General features: G+C 34.1%; 1 protein-coding gene across 3 annotated transcripts in view; it reads right to left on the reverse strand.

Moving 5' to 3' along the window:
• The window catches only part of Cfap47 (cilia and flagella associated protein 47), a 220,494-nt gene that overhangs the window by 131,233 nt on the left and 66,945 nt on the right, over positions 1-22,316 (reverse strand). For all 3 annotated transcript variants that reach the window (XM_034485406.2, XM_076919144.1, XM_076919145.1), the window contains 5 exons: positions 18,520-18,614; positions 17,562-17,721; positions 16,700-16,895; positions 10,961-11,170; positions 2,015-2,115 (listed from right to left, as the gene is read on the reverse strand). In XM_034485406.2, coding sequence (XP_034341297.1) covers positions 2,015-2,115; positions 10,961-11,170; positions 16,700-16,895; positions 17,562-17,721; positions 18,520-18,614 — 762 coding nt within the window. The remainder of the gene's footprint in view (positions 1-2,014; positions 2,116-10,960; positions 11,171-16,699; positions 16,896-17,561; positions 17,722-18,519; positions 18,615-22,316) is intronic.

Here is a 22,316-nt window from a genome sequence, read left to right on the forward strand (position 1 = left end):
TCCATTACGATTGTGGAAAGTTTCTATGTATATTTATTAAAAATAAATTTCAATTAATAAATGTCACTCTGACCAGGGTATGAATCATGGTTTCTGAATGGGAGGAGCATTGCAAGAGGCATAGTATACATTAAAATCTTGCTTTGACTTCATGAAAACATGATCATATCATGAATTAAGCAGCAATAGTCAGGAAAGAATTGAAAGAATTTGAAAGACATTTGGAGGTTAAATAATATAAATCAACTGAACATGTAGTGTGGGAGAGAAAATGTCATTATGGATAGTTGTCAGATTTCTGAATTGGACATCAGATGGAATTTAGATACATCTGCAGAAATAGGGAGCCCAGAAAAATGTGAATCTTTGAGAAAGGTGAGTTTTATTGTTGTTCTGTAATTTTTGTTGTACCTTAGGAAATACAATGAGAAATACCATGTAGGTATTTTAATTCTGAATTCCTAAATCTTTGATTAAAGGTTGAAGATATAGAGTATGAATTAAAATAAAATGGACTTTTGACTGACACATGAAATTAAAAAGTACAGACAGAGGAGAAAAATTTCACTAAATACATCAGAGTGAACATTTAGAGTGATTATAGCAGACCCATAGAAATCTGCCACTGAGAAAGTTTGAAAATGTAGTGAGACATGGTGGATAATTGACAGTCTTAGCTGTGTTCCACAGTGAAGCATTGCTTCCTGCTGACTTCAAACATTTCTTTCTTAGCTGGAGGAAAGTATTTTAATCACTCATTGTTCTTTGTAAATTTTCCTCCTACATCTGGAAAACTAAGTGTTTTGTTTGATTTTGTTTGAAATGGGTGACCTGAAATGGCCATTTTTCCTTTGGAATTTTCCTGAGAAAACATATTTCCATTCTCCTTCTTGAGATCATCAACTATAGCAGGTAGGTTGAAGGCAAAATTTGCCTGGAAAATGTACCAAAGTTCATGTAGTATAGTATGGACTATGGGTAGTAGGAAGTAAAGAAACAAGTTAGAAAAGAATAGTGGCTTCTGGTCATGTTACTGGAATAAAAAGAGAAATTATTGATTCTGATACATGTATAATATTTGGAACTTAGATGTGATGCTATTATTGAGTGATGGTCTCTTTGTTGCTGTTTTTTTGTTTTTCTGAAAAGTCATAAAGTACTGAATAGTACCAAGTATCCTTCAAAAGCTTAATTAACAGTTGAAGAGGCAATAATACAAGTGATTAAAATAGAAAAAAAAGGCTAACTTTGAACTATGACAGGCACAGTGAGAATTCTACCCCTCCTATTACACTATTAAGCATTTGCAACATTACTCTATACTCAAACAATGCTGTTTATCATTTGACAAGGTTAACACAAATATCCCCGTAATTTCTGTAAGTGACTGCAAAGATCCATGTACAATATTTCAACTGTCTTACACATAAAACTCAATCCCCCATTTGTGCATCTTCATATATGCTGTCAAATTTATGAAACAAATGACACTGTAAGATTCTATTATTAATAACAAACATAGCTCTGGGCAACAATAGATATTTACTTGACATATATTAAAGTAATTATATCCAGAAGCTAACTGCCAAACCCAGCATTTTGTACAAGTTATACAATTGCTGTACCATTAAACAACATACCTTGTTGTTAATTTTAAATTCACTATTTTTTCATTATAAATAACATTTTTATTTTTATAATAAAGTAAAATAAAAGGGAACATAAAAGTAGTGTTGCTTTGCACTTGGGCAATAATATATCAATATCTATCTGATGAAAGCTATAACCTAGTTCTCAGTGACTTCTCGAGGTGCCAGACATTCTGATTCTAGTTTCTACAAAGCAAACTACAAAGTTTGCTTCATTTTATTATTATTATTAATATTATTTACAACCCAAATGCTACTGCCTCAACAACTGGAACAGAGGTTTTCCATATATACAGTATTCTTTAGCTATTAAATTATTAAGAACCTGCACAATGAGAAAATGCAATCAGCCATAAACAACTCACCATCCTTTAAAATAACTCTCTGCTTGTCCAAATTAACTGCCAAATATAGATAAATAGTAAGAATACAATTTTCTGATGTTGCAGTAACTGGAAGTGAGAAACTAAAAAGAAAAAAAATATCAATAAACTAATAATTCACATGTAGCTAAGACAATAAAGTAGTTATAATTATTTTAAATGCCTTTAATGCTTAAAACTCAAATTATTGATCTTCTGTTCTTTTCCTTTTATCTTGTTTTTAGTAACCACTAATATCTTAAAAGTTTATAAATTTAAATTTTCAATAGTTTACAAGATTCACTTATAAAATACACTCCAAAAAAGAGATGATTAACTCTGCAGGTGCAAAGCACAGATTCAAATCACTATGTCAAGATATTCTAAAAAGTAGAATTACCATAGTACACTACTATCCAACCTCAATAAACTCTACAGAGCATTCTACACCAACACATCAAGGAGATATTGTCATATCCATGTATATTGCTTTACTTGTTTCTAACAGCAAAGATATTGAACAGAAACAAAAGCATATTTTACTTATCTGTCCTTACTTGCGAATATATATATATATATATATATATACATATATATGTGTGTATATATACATATATATATGTATATATGTATATATGTATATATTGTATATGTGTGTATGTGTGTGTGAGACAGACAGAGAGTGAGAGCCAGATAGAGACAGACAGAGAAAGAGAAAGAGACAGTGAGAGAAAGAGAGACTTTGGAAATAGGAAACTGGGAAATGAAATGAGAACAGTGGCAAAATGGAAAAAGATGGGTCAGAAAAAGTAAGGTATGAAGAATGAATATGGCCAAAATACATGATACAACTAAAAGATGATTATCTTCCTAAAACTCAAAACTATTGATAATAACTATGAGCCAAGGAAAAGGAGACAAATGAATAAAACTCCATGCCTTTTGGAGTTAGATTTGAAATTAACACAGTTAATTTACTCACAGTAATAATCTTCTAAATTAAATAGCATGAAGACATCAATATCATAATCATCATTAGTATCATCATCATGCTATGATGGAAACAACATTGGTAACCGTTGTTTAAAAATGATTAAAATTATAGAAGGGAAACAATACTGTAGCAACTGTGGATGCTCTTCTTTTCTGTTCTAATGCACTGAGATACCATGAACTGATATTTTATTATTACCTTCTGGGTAGACATTCTATTACAGGCACTTAAAATCAGAACTAAAATCAGAAGATAGGAGTTATTCTTAGAGTCAGGTTCATAATCACCACCTACACTGTATGAGATCTTTAAAGCCCTGGCCTCAGCTTCAAGAAAACTATAGCCATAGTAAGAATAGAACAATCTGTATGGTTCACTTCTTTCCCACAGAATAGCAGAGAATCAGATTAGGGCTCAGATTTTTACTTTATACTTCATATATATATATATGAAGTATATATATACTTCACACACACACACATGACCACTGTATTTGAACTCTTCTAGCACCTTATTTTTATGGGAACATTTACTTAATATACAAAAAATGCCTATTTGTGGCCACTGTTACCAAAATACAACATGAAAAACTATAATTAAAAAAATAGTTAAAAACAAGTTTTGTTCCAAGAAAAAAGTTGGAATACATATACTCTTTTCATTTTCCTATTTTAAAACAAGCTTGTTGACGACTATAAAGAAAAGTCAGTGTCTGCAAGGATAAATACAGGGAATAATAAAAATATGTAGTTAATTGCACCCATCCCAGTGGTATATAATATAGAAATAAGATAAGGTATATAGCACAGAAAGAGAGATACTTTATTGTTGGGGGTCGACTTTTAGCAGAAAGCGGCTATCAGCTTTGCAGCCATCTTGAGCCATATACCCTGACATGAGACTTGGATTACAATAGCCTACAACAGCTGAGCACACTCTGATAATCTTGGTTTAGATACCTTGAGATTAAAGGTGTGTGAGATTAAAGGTGTGTGACTTAAGAGTATGACTTAAAAGTATAGAGATCAGAGTTAGAGACAAGACCTAAGGGCATGATTAAAGGTGTAACTTAGAGGCGTGGCTTAGAAGTGAGACATATAAAAGGCAGAGGCAGACAGTAGAGATTCAGACTATAGAGGGAGAATCAGACAGGAGACACTTAGAGGAAGAGAGACTGAAGAATAAATGGAATTGAATCACACCCTGTCTGGTCTCCATTCTTTGAGTCTGCCCTCACCCTCGCTCTTGCTGAACCCCGACCCGCAGACCAGAGCAGCAGCTTGGGCCGGGATACAGTGGCTGCCCAAACGTGAGTGGGCCCAGGCCTCAACATTTTGCCTGGGCTGCAACATTTATTTTGGCCGCCCCAACGTGGGGCTAGTGTGGACCCCAACATTATTTTGGCACGCGAACAGGGACTCGAGCTTGGGCCTCAACACTTTATTCATTTGTATTATTATACATAGATTAAAATATAAAGAAAACTTGCTTTTGAAATTACTAGTATCATATATTTTTATATGTACTTCTGAAATAATGAAACTAATGGGGCCATGTAAGTGAACTAAGGTAATATTTATAGATTTCCCAATGTCAAATCAGATACAAGTAGTAGGTGTTATTAAAAAATTCTGAAAATGCTCACTGTTACACTAACAGTAAAATGCAATGTCACTGTGCCATAATAGGTTTCAATTCAAATCTAGAAATCAAATGACAACCTTGGCATTCCAGTAACTGAAAATGATTCTACTGGACAATAATCAATGTAGACATTCGAGGAAACAAGATTGATGATGTGATCTTGTATGATCATGTAAATAAGGAAATGGATAAATACTATTGTGCTGTGAAAAAATGTTTCCTAGTATCAATAACTCTGAATTTGTTTACTTATGCTGGTATCTATCAGATATTTTCATTTCTGTTTATAGTAATATTTAAATATATAATTTACATCCCATAGAATCCACTTATTGAGATATAGAATTAAGTGTATTTTAATAAGTTCGTACAATCCAACAACCTCTATCCTTACTTAATTTTAGAATACTGGCGGCATCCTTAAATCATAAAAGAGACGTAACAACCACATTAAAAGTAATGTTCAATTTCCCACTCACTAGCTACCATCTGATTTTTATCTCTAACAATATTTCTATTGTAGATATTTCTGTTAAGAAGTTAATAAGAAATATATGGATGAATTTTTAAGACTATGTGGATATCCCTTTCCTTATGAGACTTTCATATTTTTCTATTGAATTTTATACCCACATAATATTCATAAGACTGGAAATGTCTGATAATTTGTAACTCAACACTACAATCACATTTTATCTCTATTTATTCATCCATCATTAGTAAAGGTTAAAAACTCTTATGCTTGTTGCCCACAATATCTTTAAGGAAGTAATATTGAAGCTTCCTGTTAAATTTCTGAGATAAATGTCCAGTAATTATAAAGGAACTATTATGATCTGACAAAAATACCAAGTATAATGTTAAACGGTATGATACCAATTTTATATTTATCAGACTTATTGTGTTCCATTCACATCAGAACTAGTTCAAGGGAGGGAAATTCCCAAAGCAGGAGAAAGAAGAGGGGGGAAAGAAAGATATGGGAGAGAGGAAAAAGTGGGAGAAAGAGAGGGAGGGAAAGAGAGAGAAAGAGCTGAAAAAGTCCTCTGAAAATACATTTTACTGTGAAAGCTACCACATTCATCATCACCATTAGAAGTGTATGGGTTATTCAGAATTCAAATACCTACATTCAATGAATGGGAAAAATTTTGATGACTGTATTTGTTCTAGAAGAATTTATTTCAGAAACAAATATCTTTGATTAATGTCTCTGAAGTGACATACTCAAATCTATTTCAATCACAGCCAGCAAAATATATCACATGTAATCTTATTTACATATACGTATTCATTAATAGTACCTATTATAGATAATATTTTATATTATTTTGGCTAAGCATTAAGTCAAAGGAACTTTACTATGGGAGTTCTAATGTACAATTATACATTAGAGATCATTCACAATGTTCTGAAGTAGAAGGCTCTGCATTACAAGTATCATTGTCTTAGTAATAAATATACGTTGTTTGGATTTATTTAGTAAAAATGACAGAAGCTGTCCAAAAAGTTCCAGAATGCCTTCCTACTCTATTTTTTGCACAAAGTATATGGAAAACTCACCATAGAGATGCTACATTATCTTAAAAACAATTCATACTTATATATAAACTTATGTTTGTATATAAATATGACTGTATTTACATATTTGAAAGTAATCTATGAAAGCATACCACATTTCTAATACACAATCCATATAGGTTTACAACGCAAAAAAAATTAACTTTTAATATAGTTTTAAAAACTCAGCACTGATTGAATATTTGTAAAGATTAATACCTTCCTTTTTATTTACAAACTTAATATTCTTCACATGAAGCAATAATATAATGACATTCTGTAATTCTAGTGAGGTAATTTTTCCTTAATCAGGCATTACAAATGGTTCAGAGGCTAGACATCTAGGCAGTATAGGAGAAAGTTGAATGGGAGATGGATAGCTGTCTTAGTCGTTTGCAGGAGCTGTACAACCACTGTCTACTCAGAGCCTTATAAAGGTGATCAACTCCACTTACAAAGAGAAGACGAATGCAACACTGAAGCTTCCTATAAATAAAAACCTGCTGAGTATGATACAGGCAGGTCAGCCATCTCTCACTGGCTCCAAATGAGTGTATGTATATAAAAAAGAAAGGGAAGATGAAGAAATCATATCTACAAGTATATTTATGATGCTTACTGTAGTTAAAAAGTCTTTCATTATCATTTTAATAATCTGTAAAGGCATGGTAAACATTACCTTTAAAGTTTTTGGGGTTTTGCCAATCCATATGTAAATACTAAATGAATTGAAATCATTTAACCTTGTACATTTCTAGTTTATTATAATACAGTGATGTTCTGTGTCTGTTAAACATAAAAAGTGCTAACACAGATTTGTATGATCTCATAATTTATTTTAACAGATCTGTCAAGAAAATAGAATGAATGTGCAGTTACAGATTTTCACAGACAGGAAAGTAATAAGGAACAAATGATTACACCAGAATAAAGTATCATTCCTTATGCATTCTAGTCCCCACAAATGGTGAGTATATACAAGCATTATATCTAATACAACTCCTGAAATCATAATAGGTAATATAACTATGCAATAACCATGATTTTTAGTTATGTTCAATTACATGCTTTTTTGAAATCTTCTTATATACCCTGCATTTTAGCTGTCATAATGCTAAAAGTCTACAATATACATTGTAATAAATAAGAAGAAATACAAGCTTCTATTACTTTTGAATTGATGGCAGATTAAAACACTCCTCAGAAGTTTGCATGCGACACAATTTATAAAGGAGACACTTTAATAGCAATGTGGTTGCTATTGACACTGATGTTTCTCACTGCCAGTCAATTGCAAATGTACAGGGACATTACTACTGAAACTGTTAGGACTATAAAATTCTTTGAATAAAAAAATAACAATTCATATGGGAAAATCTGGTATCAAAATATTGATACACAGGAATAGAAAGATGGCTCAGAAGTTAGAAGCACTGGCTGCTCTTGGAGATGACCTAGAATTGATTTTCATTATGTACATGGTGGCTCACAACCAATAGCAACTCCAATTCCAATATATCTGATGTCATCATTTGGACTCCACAGGTCATTTTTACATGTGATGTACAGACATAAAAGTAGACAATAACCATACACATAAAATAAAAATAAACAAATATTTAACAAATATACACTAAAAATAACTATTTCTATCCAAGTAGCTGTGAATTCTCCAAGGCAGAAATGAACAGGACAGCCTGAACAAGTCTGGCTACAAAAGGCCTGAACCCTTTGGTTATAAGGTCTTGAATACATCCAAAGTCTAGAGGAAGTAGGTGAGGTATTCCAGGTACTAGATAGGACGGTGATGGCAGTGGAGTGTTATGAAATGTTATTAATTTAGGTCTACCCCATCTGCTAAATAACCCTGTACTGGCTTTTACTGAAGTTTTCAAATTTACGTCTCAATCACAACATATGCAAAACAATTTATAAAGGAGACACTTCAATAGCAATGTGGTTGCTATTGACACTGATGTTTCTCACCACCAGTCACAACACAGTTTTAGTTTAATAAACCATTTAAATCTTCCTATTCAAGTGAAGTCTTACATCCCATAACACATCAAGATGCAAAATAATTTTATTAACGATTAATACACTACATAAACTATGGTAATGAAATCAAAAGACTAGAATTGTCCTATTGTGATAAAATTTTGCAATACACATAATAGGACTTGACCTCAAATCCAGATCCAAATAAAAAGTAGTATTCCAATTTCATCTGCTTTAAGATTAGAATTATATTTTACAATGATTTTTTTTAAAAATGAAATTATATAAGTTTAAAGTTATATAATTAACAAACTAATTCAAACTTTCCTTAACAAATGTTAGGTATTTTTCCTAAAAGGCTTCCACAGTACCATTTTCTGGGGCTGATTCATATTTGTCAATATTTTACTGTTTAATCTATCTTGACATTTTCCCATATTCAATCCTTTTAAGATTCCTTCTTCACAGAGTTTCTGGTGCATATAAATCCCTGGGAGATAAAAATTTTAACACACAGATGCTAGCTCTTAGATCTGGACTTGGAGATGAAATTACACCTTTCAAACTAGCTCAAAGCATGCTGCCAGACTAGTAGGCTCAGCATCAAATGGAAACTCTATAGATATGCACCGCTACAGGATTCTTTCTAGATTCACCATCTAATCTAGGCAGGGAGATCAAGATGTTTCTTATTGAGTCCTCAAAGGTGACTCACCTGCAGAGTAATATTTCAAGCCTGCCTCAGAGCCATGGCTCCTTTTAAAGTTAAGTGGAGAACATTCAGTCATTCAGCATTAAGTTTATTCCTCAGATGAATTCTATCATATGCTTCTCAGTGGTAAGGAGGCATTGTCTAAGACCTCACATACAATTCTAATGTCAAATCAGTTCTCTTACAATACTGAAGATTTTTTTCCTCCCTTTCTCTAAAGTTAGACTATCTGTGCACTGATATTAAAGGGTTAATTTGACTTTTTAAATTCATATTTGTATTTCTGCTTCATTCCTAATTTCTTTTTTTAAATTTATTTACATTGATGTTCTGCCTTAATATATGTCCGTATAAGGGATTCCCTGGAACTGGAATTACAGACAGTTGTGAACTGTCACGTGGGTGCTGAGATTCAGACCTGGGTCCCTTAGAAGAACATCTAGTGCTCTTAACTGCTGGCCTATTTCTTCAGCTCTTCATTCCTAATTCCAATGTAAATTTTTTTTTATGTTTTCTGAATTTAGGAAGATGATGGAAGTGAACTTGTCATATATAGCCTTTATCTTGGAGGCATGTTAGTTTTTTGTTAAAGGCCTTCTTGCATGTTTTGAGGTGACCACGTGATTTGTACCCTTAAGTCAATTTACATGATTTAATCTATTTAATTATGTCAAACCATATCTACATCTGTTTGATAAAGCTAACTTGATATTGGTGGAATTTCCACAATGGTATTCACATAAAAACAAAATCCTAAAATTCATACAAAACTATAAAACTCGTGTATAACTGAAGCAAACCTGAGCAAAAATAACAATAGATAATAATCAATATATAGGTGTTGGCTAAATTTGTGACAAAGACTGTTTCATCATAACATTCAATTAATTTACCCATATTATAGAAATAATTTGTATTTGTACATATTAATAATAATATATCCATAAAAAGAAGGGAATAATATTCCTGTTCATGTGTAGGTACATGCACACACATGCAGTGAGATTTATATGAAAGGTAGAAGCCTACATGTTTATTTTTTCCTCAATCAGTCTCCACTAGTTTTATAAGACAGGATATCTCTCTGAACCTGGAGGTCACTTTCTCAGCCCTAGACTTACTGGTTCAGACAGACCTGATTTATCAATGGAGCCATCTCCCAAGCTCCCATCCATCTTATTGGGAAGACTCTGATGAAGTGTCTCTAATAACCAGACTTTTCTATTACTAAACATACTTTTCAGTGTGTGTGTGTTTGTGTGTGGTGTGAGTTTGTGTATGTGTGTATGTGTGGTGTGACTGTGTGTGTTTGTGTATGTGTGGTATTGAGTATGTATGTGTGTGTATGTGTGGTGGTGAGTGTGGATATTATGTGTGTATATGTGGTGGTGAGTGTGTATATTATGTGTGTATGTGTGGTGTAAGTGTGTATGTGTGTGTATGCATGATGTAAGTGTGTGTGTGTGTCTGTGTATATTTTCTAAGAAGGTGTTGAAAACAGATGGGATAAGAAAGAGAGATAAAATAGATGTGAAAATACAGCAGAAAAGAAATAAAATAGATTATCTTTTCTTATACTCTGTGAAAATATATTATCTATGATATAGATGCTCTTTAAAAAGGCTGTGTATTAAAATTGCCTGTATTAGGCCATTGTTGTCCTTCACATTTTCCCCCTGGGCCCTGGTGTACTACAGTATACCAAGCCAAAGGCACCAAACTATCATCCATAAAGAAATCTAGTTGTACCTCCATACTACATGTTCTACTTTAATACGTCAAAAACTTTTGTTCACGTAAGCTTTCTATTTATATATGAAGAGTATGCATCTCAGAAATCAAGTTAACAAGTTATAATACTATAAATGCAAATACTTCACTATTTTGTGATCTACATTAAAGCAAATTTATATTCGGGATGTTAAAACTTTTATGTCTAAAATATTAGATGACATCTTTTTACCACTTTACAAAACTATAGAATATAAAGCTAGTATGCTTCAATATGAAGTAAAAACGCATCCACATTTAACTATCTTACCAGTTATTTCTGTCATCACAAAAACGAAGGTTGGCAAAAAACGAAACAGGTTTAGATGAACTGAAACTAAGATGACATAGTATCTCATCATTTAGTCCATTATTAGAGCCTTTGATGACTCTGCCATTTGGAAATGTCACAGTAAGTGGGTGAATCTCATCATCATCAAGAAGTTTTGCAGTGGGAATTTTGAACTGAAGAACTGAATTACTGTTCAAAATATAAAATTATATATCATTATTATTATTATGCTTAAAACAGCAGCAATTAATGTGAATTGAATGTGTATTTATTTTCTCAAAATCCAACTATGTAAAATAGTATTTTAATATGTAAATATATGTTTATGTCTTCTCTTTCTGTCACCTTTGTTCTATAAAGATTAAGAGATAATACATTAGAATATATTAGAATAAATACAATAGTTTTTAAAAATAACCATCACATAAACTTAATTTTCTCTAACATATCCTAATAAGACTTTGTCCAAAATGACCAGGTAACATTTATAAATTTCATGCATACATATTAAATAATATTGATAGATTATATACATGAAGAATATTAAACATTTAGATACTATGAGGCACCTCAAGACAAATAACACAAATACATTTTAATCATTATATATTTTAACATTTAATATGCTAAATATTTATTTACTACATAAAATGTATATAGTATTATTTTAAATTTTTTTTGCTAATCATAATTCTGTTGAAAATAAATTTTAATACATTAGCTTCATTGTATTATACATCTGTAAACATATAGCAAATAAATGTAATTAAATAGAAACCTTATTCATTTATCATTTTAATCAGTATAAATATCACTCAGCTAATAAAACAGGAAAGATTATTTTTACCTGGATTAATTACATTTATATGGTATATTAGATAAAATATGGGAAATTAATTCAAAACTCCACTAGAAAGCAATTTAGTTCTAATTGACTGTCACTGAATATGTCATTTATGCTAATTTCACAAAAGATGAACAAAGAAATTGAGTATCATCATCTCTTCAACACCTTTCAGAGTCATCATCTCATATTCTGAGTTCAAATCGTTTTTAAATTGCTATCACCATAAATTAATTAAAGAGTTGAAAGGTTGAAGATTAATTCTTACATCAAGACAGGTTACTAATAAGAATACTTTGTAACTAAATAAATTCCAAGTTACATCATCTATAAACTAATAAAAGTTAATATCTCCTTATAAAATATAATCTCAACAAAATTGTGCATTGCAAGGGTATGTAAGTTTAATCCCCGAGAACTGTGGTTTTCCCAAATTAAATACCACTTAATGTAAACCCTGTGGAATCATCCATTATAACTTCCTAATCAAATACAGAAATTAAATATCATACTGCCTTCTTCAATTTGGATATTGCATTAATAGTATTTGAATATCATTTTGGTAGGATAATCCATCTATACAGCCCCCTTAGATTTACAAAAAGTTTAATGTATTGTTTTTAATATTCTAGACACCACTGTCACACTAACTGAAGTTCATTCATAAGCATAATACTCATGTCCAAATAAACAGGAAGATATGTATACCTTTACTTATGACAAGAAACTTGTATAGTTACTAGATTTTACTATACTTAAAAACATTACTATGGACAAATTAAACATAGTTTACAGTACACAAGTGAAATTGTGTTTCTATCTATATTATTGAAATAGTAAAGACCCACATTGAAGACAAAATGAAGATGCACTACTAGAACATTAGCCTCTATAATTTTCCACATTAAAAACCATGATGCATATTTTCCTCTATCTTCAATTTTCCCACTCTCCCAAGCAACACTGGTAAGCCTCAAACAACAGGTATAGAAGGGGGCTGTAGAGATAGCCCAGCAGTTAAGTGACTTGATGTTTTTATAGAGGACCAGAGCTGATTTCTCAGGAATAGGTAGCTCACAACCACCTGTAATGTCTGAAGGCTGAGAGATACCCCCTTGCTGAACCATAGACTGTGGCTACCAAAAGACGAGACTGGTGGTTATACCAATTGCCACCAGAGAGGTTTCTGACAACTGATGGGAGTAGATGCAAAGACCCACAGCTAAACATTAGGCAGAGCCTGGGGAACTCATAGAAGAAGAGGACAAGGGATTGTAGGAGTCAGAGTGGTCACAAACACCAGGAAAACACAGCTCACAGAATCAACAAAGCAGTGCACACAGAGGTTCACAGAGACAAAGGTGCAACCATGGAGCCTGTGTGGGTAGGATTTAAGTCTTCTGTACATATGTTGTGTTTGTCTAGAGTGGTATTTTTGTTGAACTCTGTTGTAGTGGCCCATGGAAAGTGGTGTGGTCTTGTTGAAATAGGTGTGGCCTTGTTGGAGGAAGTGTCGCTGTTGGGGTGGGCTTTGAAATCTCAGTGTTCATGCTTCACAAACCCACCTCCTGGCTGCCTCCAGAAGACAGTTTCCTCCTGCCTGAGGATCAAGATGTAGAACTATTGGCTTCTCCAGCACCATGTCTGCTTGCACAATGTCATGATTTCCACCATGATGATAGTGGGCAGAACCTCTGAATTGTGAGCCAGTTCCAATTACATATATTCTTTTATAAGAGTTGCCTTGGTTATGGAGTCTCTCCACACTAATGGAAACCCTAATTAAGATAAAAATGGGTACCAGGGACTGGGGTATTGCTGTGATAGGCCTAACCATGCTTTTTTTTGGAGAAATGTGGATTTGGGGATTTTGAATTTGAAAAACAGTGTAATAATATACATGGGGCTTAATGGGCCCCTAGTAATAATATGAAAAACATTGGTGCTGAGTGTGATTTGAATTCTGGGGTCCTAGATCAAGAACTTTCAGAGGAGAGAGATTTTTATGTTACCTGGAGATCATTCTTATATTTTGGTGAAGAATGTGGCTGCTTTTTGCCCTTATCTGGGAAGTCTGGCTGAGGCTACAGTGAAGAGAGTCAGATTAATTACATTAACAGAGGAAGTCTCACAAAAAGCCCAGCATAGACTTTGCCCTCTAGTTTAGTCTCATGAAGGACATTTTGTTCAAGTACAGCAAAACGAAAAAAGAAAACTAAAAAATATACAGTTCATGTATTAAAGGGGCACCAGGAAGAGGAATGGTGTTAAATCCTGTGTTTAAGAATAATAATGGAGAGGAGTTAGAGAAAGGACTGAAGTAGCTGAAGAGGTTTGCAACCCCATAGGAAGAACAATAATATCAACCAACAGAACCCCCCCACCAGAGCTCCTAGGGACTAAACCACCAACCAAGGAGTAGACATGGAGGGGCCCATGGCTCTAGCTGCATATGTAACAAAGGATGGCCTTGTCAGGCATCAATGGGAGGAGAGACCCTTGATCCTGTGAAGGCTCGATGCCCCAGTGTAGGGGAATTCAAGGGTGGGGAGGCAGGAGTGGGTGGGTGGGTGTTTTAACACCCTCATAAAACCAAAGGAGGGAGGATGGGATAGAGGGTTTCCAGGGGCGGGAAAGGGGATAACATTTGAAAATTAAATAAAGAAAATATCCAATAAAAAAGAAAAAAATATATTGCTGTTACATGAGAACAAAAAAATAGAATAATAAAGGTAATTAAGGGAGTGGTGGCCTTGAGGCAAGATCCCACCCAGCTATATATATTTTGTTTTTGCTTTTGCAATTGAACAAGGGATATCATGTTAGACATTATTATGACCAGGTTGTTGTTTTCATTTAATCTGTAATGAACTGCAATCCTGAAAAGGAAGGCATACCTGTGAGGCTAGAAGACCCAGGCTTTTGATACAGATCTTGTATGCATAGGAGCTATGAATAGCCTAGGTCTAAACATAGGGGCACATAACCTTAAATCCCAAACGACAGAGACAAACAGATCCCTGAGTTCAAGGACAGCATGGTACAGAGCAAATTCTAGGTAAAGAAAGGCTTAGGCAGTGAAGGATGTAGACCAAGGGAGAGGGGATATGTTCCAGGTCCAGCACAAAGGAGAGCTAGGCAGTTTTGACCATTTGGCTCTAGCTTTAGAGTCAAGAACAGAGGTTTCTGAGACAGCATCAGAGAGGGATGCTGGATAGCTGGAGCTAAGAAATAAGCAGAAGAAGAGATCAGCATTACTGAGGTGAAATCTCAGGGAAGTGTTTTCTGACATCACAAAGAAGCTGCGTTCCAGAGATAGGCATTGGGCTGGCAGCTGGACTTGGTACTATGTAAAAATCACCCAGGTGGTACCAGTTTTGAATGCATGAAGAGGTCATGGAGAGCAGCTGAGGTTGATACTGTGAGAGGCCAGGAAAGGCCATTGGTGAAGGTGCAGCCTCAGTCACAGGTGACAGCCCAGACCTAAAAGCATCATGCAAAGAAGTTGAGGCTTGTCATCATGAAGAGAGCCCATGAAAGGCTATTGGTGAATCCTAGTTGCAGAAGAAGACGACAGCGGCTTCCATGGCTAGGTATGGTTCTTATAAAGATTAATGTTTGAACAAGCCTAAGGGGCCAGGGTATGGAATATGGTGGTTTGACTAGGCTTGGCAAATGAGAAGTGGCACTACTAAGAGGTGTGGTCATGTTGGAGTAGGCGTGACCTTGTTGGAGGAAGTGTATCACTGTGGGGGCACACTTTGAGGTGCTATGTTCAGGCTCTTCCCAGACTGCAGAAAAGAGTCCCCTCCTGGCTGCCTGTGGAATAATCTCTTCCTGGAAGGATGCCTTTGGATCAAGACTTCTAACCGCATTCTGCCATGCTTTCCTCCATAATGATAATGGACTGAACCTCTGAAACTCAGTCCAAACTAAATGATTTTGTTTTTAGAGTTGCCATGGTCATGGTTTCCCTTCATAGCAATGAAATCCTAAGACTCCTAATAGTGGAATTGTGGAGTTGGGGTGGGGTGGGGGATTTCCTCTGATTCCTTTGCCTGCTCTAGGGGCATCTTTCCTACTGGGTTGCCTCATGCACTCTTGATGTCCATTGATATCACTGATAAGCTTCTTCTTTTCTGAAGGAAAACAGAGGTGTAGTAGATCAGGAGGAGAGGCGAAAACAGAGAACTAGAAAGAATAGAAGGATGGAAGGCTTGAGGGAAACTGACAAGAGTAGAGGAAAGGAGGCTGATGTCAAGATGAGGTATGAGGTAATAGGAAAAATTTGATAGCTGATATATTTTGGAGCACATGGTACACATATGACCATATATTAAGGATCCAAAGAAGAATGCTAAGAGCTAAGTGTGGCCCCAATCAATAACAATTGACTTAGTTTTATAATTAGATGGAAATTAACTCTGACTAAACTTAACATATTGGAGGGGAAATAAGACACAGAAGAATTTGGAGAGGCCGCTAATATATATTTTCCAGACTAGATACTGAACAAAAGATGCAGCTAAATCATCCTAGACTAATTATCCATATAAATTTCAAGACAATAAATTAATGTAGTTTGGAATAGCAAATAAATGTTTTAATGTACAAAGTTTGTGTTGTTTCTTTTACACTGCAATTATAAGCTGGAATTATAATTCTAATTCCACATGGACAGATTTTAAAAAAATCAGCAAGAAAATAAATGACTAGAAAGGATATTTCGTATTTTTAAAATGTCAGTGTATACTGAAGTATTCTAATAGTGCTTCCCAAGTATAGCAGGAAGTCTGACATAATACAATTTTCACATAACAGAGATATAAAAAAATCGCACATAAAGATGTAGAAAAATCATATTGGGGACTTACCTGAAATAGTTTTGTGGCAAAATTTTGATATCTACCCCAGTTGTGACATCCAAAGGAACAGGAGTAAAACATATAAATGATGGATCAAAAGATATCTTTGGTAATTGTATCTCTCCAATCAGATGTAATATTCTATAGTCAAATAAATTATCATTTAAGCGTATAGCAACATCAGCTAGGTATGTTTTGGGCGCTTCTATAAGAAAAGTGGTATATATTAGTTTACATAAAATGTGTACAGACTGTAAGCATTAATATTAAAAGGTACTATGATATTACAGCTTAGTGAGGTAGACTAGCTTACCTAGGAACAATGCAACCTGAGGAAAAAGTAACACTAAATGAAGCATTATTTTAAAAAGAACATTTCTTCAAGTATACCTTGTCTCTGGCTGGAGTAAATCTTTTAAATATCTGCTACACAGGGGAAAATATACAGTGGGGAAGAAACGTTTACTACATGAGGGAAAATAAAGAATACATGGAAGTAGTATGACATGACTTCTTTTTTTTTTCTTTCAGTTGTTTCCAATGCTTTAACAAAAGCTGCAATACCTTTCGTATATAGGATATGAAGATAACATCACAAACTGCCTGAAAAATCTTAAGGGACTACTGTAAAAGGGATGTGGTGAGTGAAATTCTCTCACTTTGAAGATTAAGAAAGGCTGTCAAGGCCACTGGAAAGATGGCTCAGCAGTTAAGATCCAAGCCCCTGCATGGTAGCTCACAACCAGTTCCAGTAGATCCACCACCTACTTTTGGCCTCAGCAGGCCCCAGCTAGACACAGGGTATATGCACAAATATGCAAGCAAAACACTAATATATATAAATTGCTTTAAAAAATAGGAAAATACTTACTTGGACAGAAATGTATGGAAATAGTATACTTTTCATTTGGTTTCAGACTTCCAATCAGTGCAGTAAATTTGAATATGCCACTTTTGAAATATTTGTCAATTTTGCCAATATCCAATGACCAAAGAACTGTTTTTTTTGAAATATTAAATAAGACCAGATCCTATTCATATATATGTGTACAAAAGAAATTTTTTTAAAAATTAATAATTGCATTATAAGATTTAGCTGTTAGAAACAAGATCTGAGAATTTGATTATGATGCTATTAACATAAATAGATTATTTTACATTCTTAAACTTTCATTTAATTGCGATGATATATATGACTAGTGGACAAAGATTCTGAATCATCAGTTATCATTTGATTATGATTAAGGTATTGGCAGGATCCGCTATTCTTTCTGAAACTTTAGGGGAACATTCCAATCATTGCCTTCTTAAGCATTTAGAGCACAGTCACAATTCTTTTCTATGGGTCTAGTGAGAAATATTATAGTAGTGACATTGACTTCACATGAAAAGCTATATATGTAAATGAGTTCTTTCCATCCTCTAATTCTTTAAAGTTTATCATATCACTGCCAAAGTACAGTCTAGGAAATTTGAGAACAGTAAAGGAACACAGCAATTGCAATGAGAATCATTATGATGCACCATATGCTTTTCAAAAGCCCAGAGACCAACTCGTTAACCTTAAGAAGTTACAAATGCATACATACACACATACACATGGGACTTACACATATCATATATACAAAATGTATTTCTGAAAAATATGTATTATAATATATATAAATATATATTACTATTCTCCATAAAGTATAGTGCTGTTGCTTCAAATATCCTGAATAAATGTCACAAATTACTAATAGGAAATAGTTCAGAAATCAAGTAAATAAGTGAAAACCCCAAATTACCAAGTAATTATGACTAAAAAAGTCTATAATTTATCTACATACCTGAATTCTTATGACCTCCTTATTATGCTGAAGCTCATATAATGGGACTTTAAAGAGAAACACAGTGCTGGATAAGTCCAATGGTGCCCGCAACACTTTAAAAGAAAAGTAAACATAGATAAAATATTAATAAACAGAATGTGGATATTATTTAGTATATTTTCTAAAGTAAAATAATAAAGTTAGGACTGTTTCTGTTTCTTACTCCTAGTCAAAATAAAAAAATTCCATTTTAAACATTTCTAAGATACCTTAGTTTACATATTTGCACATCTTATAAATTTTTAGTGGCAATGCATTATATGTAAAACAAGACAATAAGAATTGACATGGTGAAAAATCAAAAAATATAGGTAATATGGGAATAAGAAAGGACAAGTGGTGATAAATATAATCTTTATACTGAAGTATAAATCATACAGAAATGGAGAAGCAAAACCAGACTGGAATGCAAGAAAAATAAATAGTGACAAATTTATCAACTGATACTGTACAGTTATGCAGGAATACAGATTTCTGTAAAAAAATACATAAGGGGTCATTTTTACCTATTCTTTTCCTTTCTGTTTTAAATGTATTTCTGAAACATTTCAATCCTTAATAAAAAAGCATATGGTCTAATAAGTGTATAGTATATAAGTGTAAGTCAGTTTGTGATTTTATAAAGGTATTCAACATATGTGTCTTTGATTATATCAATTAAATTAATGACTGCTTTAGCAAGGGCTTGGGATATGTACGACATGAAAATCTTATTAATGCTTTGCACCATAATATCATACCCAATGGCAGTAATGAGAAACACTAAAACAAGTCATAGTAGACCCAAAGCAAGAGTTGCATACAAAATGGCTTTTCCATTTGCAAATTAGCAATACTTTATGGTATAACCAGAAGAAAATGCTATCTAGAATATATACATAAACTCACAATTTGCTTTGACATATTCCAGAATCATCTGGAAAGCCTAATTTCAATTGAAGTTGAACATGGTGACCCTGAGATAGATTTCTCAACCAACACTTTCTAAGAAAACTAAACAACCAATTACTAAAAGCTTAGTATGTCAGACCAACTCTTACCAAAATTAAAACTGGCATTACTATCCAGAATGCCAAAGATAGAGTATATAGTATGGAAGACACCAATAAACATGTAATATCATGCAATGAGCAAAAGAAATTGAGGGTAAACAAACATAAAATTTTAAAGGGAATCATTGTAGAATGAATCAGTAGGATTAACATAGTAAAATGGACATCTTACCAAAAGCAATCTACAGATTCAATGCAATCCCATCAAAATTCCAATACAAGTCTTCACAGAAATGGAAGACAATTCTCAACTTCATATGGAAAAACAAACAAACAGACATACAAACAAAAACAGAATAGCCAAAACAATTCTCAATAATGAAAGAACTTCTGGGAGAATCACCATCCTAGACCTCAAGCTCTACTACAGGGCAATAGTAATTTTAAAAACCCACATGGTATTGGTGCATAGACAGACAGATAGATCAATGGAATAGAACTGAAGACCCAGAAATGAACCCATATACCTATGGTCATTGATCTTTAAGAAAGAAGTCAAAACCATACAGTAGGAAAAACAAAGAAAGCATCTTCAACAAACTGTGCTAGTCTAACTGGCAATATGCATGTAGAAAAATGAAAGTAAGTCCATATTTACTTCCTTGCACAAAGCTCAAGTCCATGTGGATCAAGGACCTCAAAATAAAACCAGATACACTGAGTCTAACTTAAGAGAAAATTGGAAAACAGCCTCAAATGGATTGGTACAAGGGAAATTTTCTAAAACAGAGCACCAATGGCTCAGGCTCTAAGATTAACAATTGACAAATGGTACCTCATGAAACTGAAAAGCTTCTGTAAGGCAAAGGACACTGTCAATAGGACAAAATGCCAAGCTACATATTAGAAAAAGATCTTCACTAACCCTACATCTGATAGAGGGCTAATATACAAAATATATAAAGAACTCAAGAAGTTAACCTCCAAAAATTAACCCAATTTAAAAATGGGATACAAAGAGAATTCACAACAAAATAATCATGGAAGGCAGGGGAAGGGAGTGACATAGGTGGGGCAAGAGAAGGGTAGGGAAAAGGGGAGCAATATCAGATATGAGAAGGGCCTGGAGAGACGTCCAAAGTGCCAGGAGAATGAATGGAAATATACAGCCACAGGGAGTGGGGAAGGGAAGTTCTAGAATGTCTCAGAGACCTGGGATGTGAGAGGCTCCCAGAACTAGGTGGAGATGGCATTAACAGTGGAGAGATAGAACCTGAACAGACCACCTCTAGTAGATAGACAGGGCCCCCAGTAGAGGTATGGGTTCACCAAACTATCTTCAAAATTTTTGACCTAAAATTCCTCCTGTCTAAAAGAAATGTATGGACAAAAGTGAAACAAAAACTGAAGGAAAGGCTATCCAGTGACTGTAGCAACTTGGGATTTATCCCATGAGCAGGCACTAAATCCGGATACTTTTATTAATGCCATGTTGTGCTTGCAGACAGGAGCCTCACATGGCTTGTCCTCTCAGAGGCTCTACCATTAGCTAGCTGAAACAGATGCAGATACTCACAGCCAACAACTGAACTGAGGTTGGGGACCTCTATGGAAGAGTTAGGGGAAGGATTAGAGGAACAGAAGGAGGTGGCAACCCCATAGGAAGAACAACATCAACTAACCTGGACCCCGGAATCTCCTAGAGACTAAGCCTCCAACCAAAGAGAACAAGGATGGGGTGGTCTGTAGCCCTCAGCACATATGTAACAGAGGACTGCCTTGTCTTGCCCCAGTGGGAGAGGATTAACTTAATCCTATAGAGACTTGATGCCTCAAAGAAGGGGGATACTGGTGGGAGGAGGGGAAATGGGAGTGGGTAGGAATATCCTCTTAGAGGCAAAGAGGAGGTGAATGGGGTGAATAACTCATGGAGGACGGAACCAGGACTGGGAGCAACATTTGGAATGTAAATAAATAAAATAATTTAAATATAAAATATTTTAGAAAAATATAAACCTTAATTTTTAATAGGATTTCAGAAAATAGAACTTCTGCTACTTCAAAATTAACAAAAGCATTAAAAGTAGAAAAAGATTAGGAAAATTTTATATTCTCATGAAGGGTAGAACAGGAATACATTTGAATTTTTAAAAATAATATTAAACATAATGGAAATAATACAGATTTATCATTAAGTTAATGAACATATTTATTGAAAACTTCATAAGAACAAAAATAATAAACATCTTAAAATGTTCATGCTAAATATAAAAATGTTATAAACAAATATAAAATTTATCATGAAATATAATGTATCAATTTAGAAGACCAAATTTTAAAGTAATCTTTTTGTCAAAGCTATCTTAAATGTAACCTAGGATGGCCTCGAACTCATGATTCTTCTGCCTCTGTCTCCTTTAACAAGTGTTACCATGGAAATAGTCAACCAATGAACTGCCCCAAATTGAGACCCATCCCACGGGCAAGAACCAATCCCTGGCACTATGATATTCTGTTAACCTCGCAAAAACCTAGCATAAGTGTCCTCTGACAGGCTCCATCTAGCAGCCATTGGAAAGAGAAGCAGAGAGCCATACCCAAACTTTAGATGGAGCTTGAGGACTCTTATGGAAGAGTTGGGGAAAAGACTGAGGCACCCATAGTACAGAGACTCCACTTGAAGACCAATGGAATCAACTAACCTGGACCAGTAAGGGCTCCCAGAGACTGAACCACCAACCAAAGAGTGAATAGGGTCTGGAC

Source organism: Arvicanthis niloticus, chromosome X (genome assembly GCF_011762505.2).
Source record: "Arvicanthis niloticus isolate mArvNil1 chromosome X, mArvNil1.pat.X, whole genome shotgun sequence".
NCBI lineage: Eukaryota > Metazoa > Chordata > Mammalia > Rodentia > Muridae > Arvicanthis > Arvicanthis niloticus.